At 57.1% G+C, this 9,554-nt stretch overlaps 1 protein-coding gene across 1 annotated transcript; it reads left to right on the plus strand.

Annotated features, from left to right (window-relative positions):
* The first annotated feature begins 5,409 nt into the window (after nt 1-5,409).
* TICAM1 (TIR domain containing adaptor molecule 1) lies at nt 5,410-8,866 on the plus strand. The gene is made up of 2 exons (XM_083880268.1): nt 5,410-5,457; nt 6,502-8,866. The coding sequence occupies exon 2, from the start codon at nt 6,641-6,643 to the stop codon at nt 8,645-8,647; it is 2,007 nt and encodes a 668-aa protein (XP_083736394.1). The 5' UTR covers nt 5,410-5,457; nt 6,502-6,640; the 3' UTR covers nt 8,648-8,866.
* Nucleotides 8,867-9,554: the final 688 nt, after the last annotated feature.

Genomic DNA, 9,554 nt, shown 5'->3' on the forward strand with positions numbered 1-9,554 from the left:
TGGATTAAAGTCTACAATTAGAGAGCTGGGAAGGCAAAATGGAGACTATTTGAACCTGCCAAATTTTAGGGTTTGTTAACTTTTAACAAGACTCCCACCCCAGAATGGTGATTTATTTTGGGGGGGGCTGGTTTCCATGAGTGTATCTTGAACTGGCCATTGTAGGGTCAAGAATAAACTGGTGCCTGTTGTCTCTCCCAGTCGCCCTTGTGAATGAATATGCCTGTAAAGGTCTGGACCAGCTGGAGGAGAACTTGCCCTTTCTGCAGCAGCCAGCAGACAAGGTAAGGAAAGGCTTTTCCTGGGGAAGCCATGGATTGGTGGGTACAGAATAATATGGGGGAATAAATAAAGCCCAAGGAAAGCTGGAGAGGTGCCCTCAGCATTGAGAGGTGAACACTAAACACATCCACACCAATACAGGTGTGCTCACCTCCCCGGCCCTCACACAGACTGCAAGCACAACTAACCCAAGTGGAAAAGCTTTTTTTAGGGATGGGAAAATGTATTTTGGAATGACAACAACAACAAAAAAAATCTTTCTCTGCCTCTCCCGGCAGGTCATCTCAGACACCAAGCAGCTGGTGTCCACCAAGGTGACATCTGCTTTGGACGCCGCCTGCGAGGCCAAGGAAGCTGTGGCTGACAAAGTCACTGAAGCTGTGGACCTCACTAAAAGTGTTGTTGGGGACAGTGTCAAGCTGACCAGGTCTGTGGTCACCTCCACTGTCAGCAGTGCTGTGGAGGCTGCCCAGGGGGCCAAGGAGCTGGTGGCCAACAAGGTGACAGAGGCCGTGGATGTCACCAAGCACATGGTGGAGGACAGTGTTGACAAGACCAAGTTTGCAGTGGCCTCCACCATTGTCAACGCTGTGGAGGCTGCCCAGGGGGCCAAGGAGCTGGTGACCACCAAGGTGACAGAGGCTGTGGACCTCAGCAAGCACCTTGTGGAGGACAGTGTTGACAAGACCAAGTCTGCTGTGACTTCCACCATCACTGCAGCTGTGGGGGCTGCCCAGGGGGCCAAGGACCTGATGACCAACAAGGTGACAGATGCTGTGGACAAGGTGACCAAAGCTGTGGATGTCACCAAGCACATGGTGGAGGACAGTGTGGACAAGACCAAGTCTGCAGTTGCCTCCACCATTGTCAGTGCTGTGGAGGCTGCCCAGGGGGCCAAGGAGCTGGTGACAGACAAGGTGACCAAGGCAGTGGACCTCAGCAAACACATTGTAGAGGACAGTGTTGACCTGACCAAGTCTGCAGTGGCCTCTACCATTGTCAACGCTGTGGAGGCTGCCCAGGGGGCCAAAGAGCTGGTGGCCAACAAGGTGACAGAGGCTGTGGATGTCACCAAGCACATGGTGGAGGACAGTGTTGACAAGACCAAATCTGCTGTTGCTTCCACCATCACTGCAGCTGTGGGGGCTGCCCAGGGGGCCAAGGAGCTGGTGGCCAACAAGGTGACCGAAGCAGTGGACCTGACCAAAGGGGCTGTTCAGGACAGTGTGGAGAAGACCAAATCTGTGGTCACCTCTACGGTCAGTACAGCTCTGGACGCTGCCTATGGCACCATCACCAGCAAGATCAACACAGCCCTGGAGCAGGGCAGGGAGGTTCTCCAGGAGGGCGTGGAGATGACCAACTCAGTGGTGACCAACAGCATAAGCAAAGCCAAGGCAGTGAGCCAGGCAGTGGCTGGAGGTGTGGAAACTGTCCTGGGAATGTCAGAAGATCTGGTGGATCATTATCTCCCAATGACCGAGGAGGAACTAGGTAAGAAAATTCTTACCCGGCGCTTGTAGATGCCAAGTCCCTTCCCATGTGAGCAGAGAGCACCTGACACAGCAAGACTCAGCTCCTGCAGCAGAACAGGTAGCTCTGAATTTGTCACCAAGCTGCTGGCTGTCAACACCAAACTGCCACATGGTATGGGACAGAGTTCAAGCGTTTGCTGGCTGGTCCTTGCCCACTGGCCTCAAAGTAAATAAACACGTGGGTTCATGCTCCAACCTCTCCATCGAGTCTGCTCACCTGAAGACTGAGCAGGGACCAACTGCCTTTAACACACGAGCAACTACAACCCTCCTGCTCCCACAGCAAGCTTCAGCCTTCGTGTTTTCCAGTGGGTGATCCAACCTCCTCCCAGCTGTAGCTCTGTTCTTGTTTCCCCCAGGTAGACTGGCCACCTCTGTGCAGGGCTGTGGCGTGGCCTCGGTGGAGGAGCAGAAGAGGCAGCAGAGTTACTTTGTGCGCCTGGGCTCGCTGTCGGGCCGGCTGCGGCGCCGGGCCTACCAACACTCCCTGGCCAAGCTGCAGAGCTTCAGGCACCGCACCCAGGACACGCTCTCACGGCTGCAGCTGGCCATAAAACTGGTACCGACACGCTTTGCCCTCCCTCCTCCTCCTGTCTGTAGCCTTTCCTGCCCTGCTCTCCAGCTGGAAGCTCTTCCTCCATCCCACACCGTGTCACCCTGGCAGGGAAGGGTGTGCCTCTCTCTGTGCCTGCTCGCAGTACAACCAACCTCTCCTCTCATTTCTCCCATCAGATCCAATCTGTGAAACAGGAGGTTGGCCAGAAGCTGCTGGAGGGGCAGGAGAAGCTCCATCAGCTGTGGGTGGACTGGAGCCTGACGCAGCCCAAAGGAAACCAAGTCAGGACGGCGTGTCAGCCCGAGGTATCCCCGAAGGGGAGCCGGGGCTGTGCCCGGGGCTGGGACCATCCCCAGAAGATGCCCCGGCACCCCCCGGGCCGCCCTGAGCTGTTCTCTCCCGGCAGGTGGAGCCCCGCACTCTGGCCATGCTGAGGATCATCACCCAGCAGCTCCAGCCCTCCTACCACCGCCTCAGGCTCAGCATCCAGGGCCTCCCCGGCGGCATCCAGGAGGCCGTGGCTCAGGCTGCCCGGCACATCCACAAGCTCCACAGCTCTTTTTCCAGGGCCGTGTCCTTCCAGGACCTCTCCAGGAGCAGCCTGGCCCGCAGCCAGGAGCGTGTGCTGGAGGCCAGGAGGTCCCTGGACGTGCTCTTTGAGTATGTCACTCACAACATCCCCCTGAACTGGATTGTGGGGCCCTTCAGGGCCATGGCCAGGGTGGCACAGGACAGCAGGAAGCACAAGGAGATGAGGAGTGACAGAAAATCACCCAGGCTGGAAAAGGCTCCGCTGTCACAGGAGGTGACAAAGGCACCTGAAGAGCCAAAGGGAGCCAACAGGCTCTCAGAGAAATGGTGTGAAGTGCTGGAGAAGGTGGAGGAGAAGGCGAAGAAGCCACAGGAACAGGCAAGGAAGGACACAGAGGTGGCCCTGGCTGCAAAGGAGGTAAAAACCAGTGCACCACAGGAAGGTCTCTGATAAATCCCAGCTCTGGATCCTCTGATTGTGTGCCCATTTGTGCCACAAGTGCCTCTGCTCTCTGAATTTAGAGTCGGATGTAATTGTAAGATTTGATAACCGAGGTGGGGAGATTCTGAATCTTGATTTACTGTTCTTAAATCCAACTGCTGTGCTGGAAGGGGAGATGGAACTTCAACTTTTTAACTCAGCCCAGCTGTAGCTGTGAGTGGCTCAATCCTGCTGAGACGAGCTGTGGGAGAGAAGAAGTGATCTCAGCTCATTTTTAATGCTGGATTTGTTTTTAATTCGCCCAAGCTGTGGAGCTCTTGAGAAGATGCTGTGCTCGACCTTTGATACCATCTCCCACCTTCTCCACGTTTAAAAATACAATTCCAGACACAACTTCCTTTGTGCCTGTTGTGCTTCCTGCAGGGAGGCTGGGCCTGCAGCACATCTGGCACAGCTGGAGCAAGGAGCTGCTTCTCAAGAAGAGATTTCTCCTCGTGGATCAGCCAAACACTTTTTCCTTCATGGAGAAGCACTCGGCAGTGTGGGTTTTTTTTTTTTAATCATCTTTTCTAGTTCTGTGAATGACTTCCAGGATTATCTGTGAGTAACTCCACGTGTGAAACACTTCACAGTCATTAAATGAGGCAGCTTTTCCCAGGGGTTACTCTGCCATGGGATTGGGATATCCTGTTATTAAAAGAGGGGGGATTTTAATCCAGGTGCTGGTCCTTTCCCAGAAAATACTACTTTGTAATAATTTCCAATGTAACTTATTTTGGTAACTGTTCCTGGCGTTGTCCCTGTGCCAGGGCTGGTGAGCAGACACTGCAATAAAGCCTGACCTGCGTCCAGAGCCGTGTGGGTCTGTGTGTGCCTAAAGCTGCAGGGTTTTGTGTCCTCCCCTCACCTGAGCTGGGCTGGAGCCTTGCCTTGACCAAATCTTGTCCAGGGCCAGTTTCTCTGTTCCCTGCTCTTTGCTGGAGGGGTGGTGTGGTTTGAAAGCAAAATGAGTGAGAGGCTCCAAGTCAGAGATATAATTTAATAAGAAGAAAGGTAAAAAGGTAAAAATAAAATAAAATCAATGCAGTAACACAAAGGAGCACTGCCAGAGTCAGAACACACCCTGAGCAGGGTGGGGGGAGCAGTCCAGGTGAGGGGCTCTTCCTGAAGCAGTGATCCCACAGAAAGGTCTGGGAGCTCTGCTCCTCTGGGAATCCAGTGGCTCAGGGCTGCTTGTCCTGTCCCAAATCCCAGATTCTCTCCAGGTGGGAATGCTTGGCTCCTTCCCCTGGGCATTGGGAGCGTCTCCCAATGGGATGAGGAGTCGTGCAGTGGCTCCTTGATGGCCCATTAAACAGAGAGAGCTCCTGGAGGGAGTTCCCTGTGAGTCCTGGGCAAGGCATTGATGGGCCATGAGCAGAAGAGCCCAAAGGAGGGGCCTGGGAAAACACTGCCCCACCTGGTTCCAGCAGCTCATGGGGATGGGGATGGAATAAATACTGTGTGCACATCCCACACCACAACCCAGGACAAGGGGGAAAACAAAGTGCTTTTAGCAGGTCCCATGCTTTCCTAAGCAGAAAAACGCTTCAATTATTTTGTTTCCCTGACTTCTGCCCGTACTCCTGACGCTCATCTTCACCTGTCCGTGCCCCGCTCTTCCTCCTCACCCCCTGCCCGCCCTGGATGGATCCTGGGCTTTGCGAGGCTCGTCCCTACCCCAACACTTCCTTATCCCGACACATCCCTATCCCGGCACTGCCGGGGGAGGGTCTGTCCCTGCCCTGCCCTGCCTGTGCCACCTCGGGCTGCTCGTGCTGGGGACAGGAGCGGGTTATCCCTGTCCCCGGGAGGAAGGAGTGGCTGTCCCGGGCTGTCCCTGTCCCAGGGACCAAGGGGTGGCTCCCCGGGGCCGGGGCCCTCCTCCTGCGGTTCCCGAGCCCGGGCTGGGCTGTCCCTGTCCCTGCCCCGGGCTGGGCTGTCCCCGGGAGGAAGGGGTGGCTTCCCCCGGGCTGGGCTGTCCCTGCCCCGGGCTGGGCTGTCCCTGCCCCGCTCCGCCCTCCGTGCGCATCGCCCGGCGCCGCTTCCGCCTGTCCCGGGCACGGCTGCAGGTAGGCTGATCCCTTCCCTTCCCGGCTTTTCCCTTCTTTTCCCGGTTGATCCCTCCCCGGCCGCTCCTGTCCGGGGTTCGGGCCGTGGCTCGCCCCCAGTTCCCCCCCGGGGTCACAGGGCAGGGCTGGCCCGGGGAAGGAGGGAAGGCACTTGGGCAATTGCAGGGTTTTCGTGAGACGGGAAAACAAAACCGAGATTGGGAACTTTCCCCCGGTTGGGAGTTATTTCGGGGCGTTTGCCGGGGCTGCCTTTAAATAGGGAAAGTTTCTGCGGGAGGCTCAGGCAGCGCCGGGAACCCGCCCCTCCCCTCCAGACACTGCTGGTGTTTAATTAAAGTCCCATCAGGGGCCTGGGGTGAGTGCGGGGGCTCAGGGAGCGCCGGGGGATGGGGATAGGAGGTTTCCCAAGGAAAGAAGGACGGGGAGCTGCTGGTGAGAGTCCAGAGGAGCCACGGAGCTGCCCCCAGAGCCAGAGACCCCCTGCCCTGGGGCCAGGCTGGGGGGGCTCACCTGGAACAGGCTCCAGGGGCACCTCAGAGCCCCCTCCAGGGACCAGAGGGGCTCCAGGAGAGCTGGAGAGGGACTGGGGACAAGGGATGGAGGGACTGGGGACGGGGGATGGAGGGACAGACACAGGGAGTGGTTTCCCACTGCCACAGGGCGGGGATGGATGGGAGATTGGGAAGGAATTCTTTCCTGTGGCTCTTCCCCGATAACAAAGGCTGGGAAGGGTTTCCTCTACACCTGTTTTATTCCTCGGCTGCCACCACAAGGAGCCTGCGAGACCCCCTGGAACCAGCTGCCTGGATTCACCTAAATGTAGCATTATTTCATCAATTATTTCAAACCAGTTGTAATTGATGTGAAATGAAGGCAAAGAATGTGCTCCTTGCTTAATCACAGAATTGGGATAATTCACAGAGCACTGGCACAGCTGCAAGCAGGGAACAGATGGGAAAATATTTGGGAGGTGTGAGAGAGAGGCTGGCAGCTCCAGGAGATCCCACATCACCCCTCTGAGCGCTGTCCTCTGTTCTCTCACAGGTTCCCAGCACAGAGAGGCCGAGTCCCCGGGCACCAGAGGGGTTTGTGTGGGACAAGGGGCACCCCCAGCCCCACAGGGAGACACCCCTCTGCCAGAAGATGCTTTTCCCATCCCTGCCCCAGGCCAGCAGCTGCTGAGATGGCCCAGAGCACTGAGCAGCAGCTGAGCTTTGAGGATGTGCTCAGGATCCTGTCCCAGGCCCCAGCAGAGAAACTGCTGAGCCTCAAACTCAAACTGAAGCACTTTGTGCCTGGGCCCTGCAGCAAGTTACTGCAAGCTCTGCTCCACCTGACTCTGGGGCAGGAAACGGATGCAAGAATTTGCCTGGATGCCTTGAGGGGTAACGGGGCAGCCCAGTACGTCCAGCAGATCAGACTGGGCCCTGCAGGAGGGCAGGAGGACAGGGAGGGTTTGCAGCCTCCCCAGCTGGATGCAGGAGCCATGGCACTGCTGGCCCAGGTGTACACGGTGCTGGCACAGGAGGAGCTGTGCAGTCCTCGGGGCAGGGACAAAACCTGCCAGGACACTCAGCAGGGGACACTCAACAACATCCCACCCAAGGAACAGCACAAACAGGGCCCTGCAGCCACTGGGGGCTCGGGGGACAGGATTTCAACGCTGAGATGCCATGAGGAGGCAGGATTTCCCCACCCAGGCAGCTCCCGGGCCGTGAGGAGGAGCTCACCAGTGCACATCGAAGGCATCTCAGAGCTTTCAGGCCCACGGACCCTGTGCTCTGCGGGGAGCCCCTCTCTGTCCAGCTGTCTGGAGATCAGTGCATCACCAACAGTTGCTTTTCACACCCAGCCCTGTGTCCCTGAGGGTGTCCCCTCGCCCAGACACCCCGAGGGGGACACACAGAGCCAGGACCCACAGGAATCCAGCTGGGCCAGCACAGGCAGCCCCCCCCCTGGGCAGGACAGAGCTGCCCAAGGGCCCCGGCCTGAGGAGGGTCTGCAGCCCAGGCCCTGTCACTCCACCCCTCTCCCTGTCCCCTCTGAGCTGCCCCTGCCCTCAGAGCCCGCCCAAAGCAGTGACGTGTCCAGCACAGTGACAGAGCCCCCCACACCAAGAGAAAGGCAGGATGAAGAGCAGGATGGAAAGAAATTATCTGCTGGTGTCCCTGAGCCAAGGGCTGCAGTGGACTCTGCTCCTGCCCACGGGCCCACAGAGGATTCCTCCATTCCACAAGGCATTTCCTGTAACTCTGTTCCTGCTTCTATTTCAACCTGTTCCCTTCCTCCTCCTACTTATTCCTTCACCTCAGCTCTTCCTCCTCTCCAGGAACCTCACTCTAATCTATTCTATCCCCCTCCCCTGCACTCAATCCCCTCTCCGGCCTGGTCTCCTCCTCTCCCAGACCCAGATGGTGCCAAGTTCTTCTCATTTGTTGTCCTGCACGCCAGGGAAGATGAGATTGTGGCCCAGGAGCTCAGGACCCAGCTGGAGAGCATGGGGGTGCCCAATGGAGCCACGCTCAGCGAGGATTTCTTCATTGCTGGACGCAGCCACTTGACTTGTTTCCAGGACGCCATGGAAAACTCTGCCTTCATCATCCTCCTGCTGACCAAGAACTTCCCCTGCAACCTGTGCCTGTTCCAGACAGACACTGCTCTGATGCAGTCCATCCTGGAGCCCTCCAAGCAAGACTCAGTCATCCCGTTCCTGCCCAAGGCCAACGCCCTGGAGCGCAGCCAGATCCCCAAGAGTCTCAGTGCGCTCATCCTCCTGGACGAGAGCTCTGCTCACTTCTGCAGGAACGTCAAAAACACCTTTAACCCCAGGAAGATCAAGGAGAAGAAAGCCCTGTGGGAGCAGATGCAGAGCAGGAAGCTCCAGCTGTGTTGGGAAGAGCAGCAAGCCCAGCAGAACCTGGCTGGGCTGAGGCTGGGCTCCCCTCCCTGGGTGCCTCCAGCAGAGCCACCAGCACAGCCCTGGTGTCCCCCTGCCCCCAGGGGACCTCCCCCTGGCCAGGCACAGCTCCCCCCAGGCCACTACAACATCACACCAGGCCAGGGGGGGATCCCACAGTTCATAATCAAAAATGCCAGCATGGTCCAGATCGGGAACCACAACCTGATGCAGGTGGGAGCTGCCCCAGCTGGGCCCGGGGTCAGCCAGGAGCAAACCAGGCCCGGGGTCTGACCCAGAGCTCAGAGACAAAATTCATTTCAAATCCTGGATTAGAGTGATTCTGCTGGGACTGGGACTGTTATTCTGTGCATCAAAGTGCATCATTTTGCTGAAGCACAAAAGAAAATTCTTTGTTTTTTGATGGAAAAATGATGTGGCAATTTCTTGGAACTGTTCTTCCTGGTGCTTATTTTTAAATCACTGAGAAAAATTATTTTCCTGATTGTCTGGAGCTACTTGAATATTTTATAAATAAATTTTAATTAATTTATTTGTGTTCCTCTGGTTCCTTCCTATAGAATTAGAAAAGGGGTAGTCAGGGATATATGGAAAACTATTCTGCATGTTGGCTGGAGGGGCTGGGACATGGCACTGACCAAGGGATGCTTTGGAAAGCTGCCTTTAAGGAAAACGTGGAATTAAAACCCCAAAACAGCGAGCAGAGTAGTGCAGAAGGGTGGAAAAATCCAGGAATGGGGAGTGGGAGGGGCAATTTTGCAGGATCTGAGCAAGGGATGCACCAGGCTGGCACCTGCTGAGCTTTAACACCAGGAGGGCACCTGGAGCAAAGCCCTCGCTCCAGGCACAGCCATTTCTCTGCTCGTCAGCAGAGGTCACCCCAAAGCCACCGAGAGCCGGGAAATGGGGCTGTTCCCTCCCTGGGCAGAGCCCGGAGCCGGCTCAGCCTGTGCCAGGGGCAGGGCAGGGCTCAGAGCTCCCGAGGAGCCTCCCCAGGGCAGGGCTCAGAGCTCCCGAGGAGCCTCCCCAGGGCAGGGCTCAGAGCTCAGAGCTCCCGAGGAGCCTGTCCCCGTCACTGTGGGTGTCCCGGGCCCCTGGGAGCAGCTCAGCCTGTGCTGGGAGCAGGGCAGGGCTCAGAGCTCCCGAGGAGCCTCCCCCTGTCACTGTGGGTGTCCCGGGC

The sequence above is a fragment of the Zosterops lateralis genome (assembly GCF_965231275.1).
Source record: "Zosterops lateralis genome assembly, chromosome: 29".
Lineage (NCBI taxonomy): Eukaryota > Metazoa > Chordata > Aves > Passeriformes > Zosteropidae > Zosterops > Zosterops lateralis.

Excerpts from the sequence above, each read along its gene's own strand:
- TICAM1 (XM_083880268.1), top strand. The coding sequence starts at position 6,641 with ATGGCCCAGAGCACTGAGCAGCAGCTGAGCTTTGAGGATGTGCTCAGG.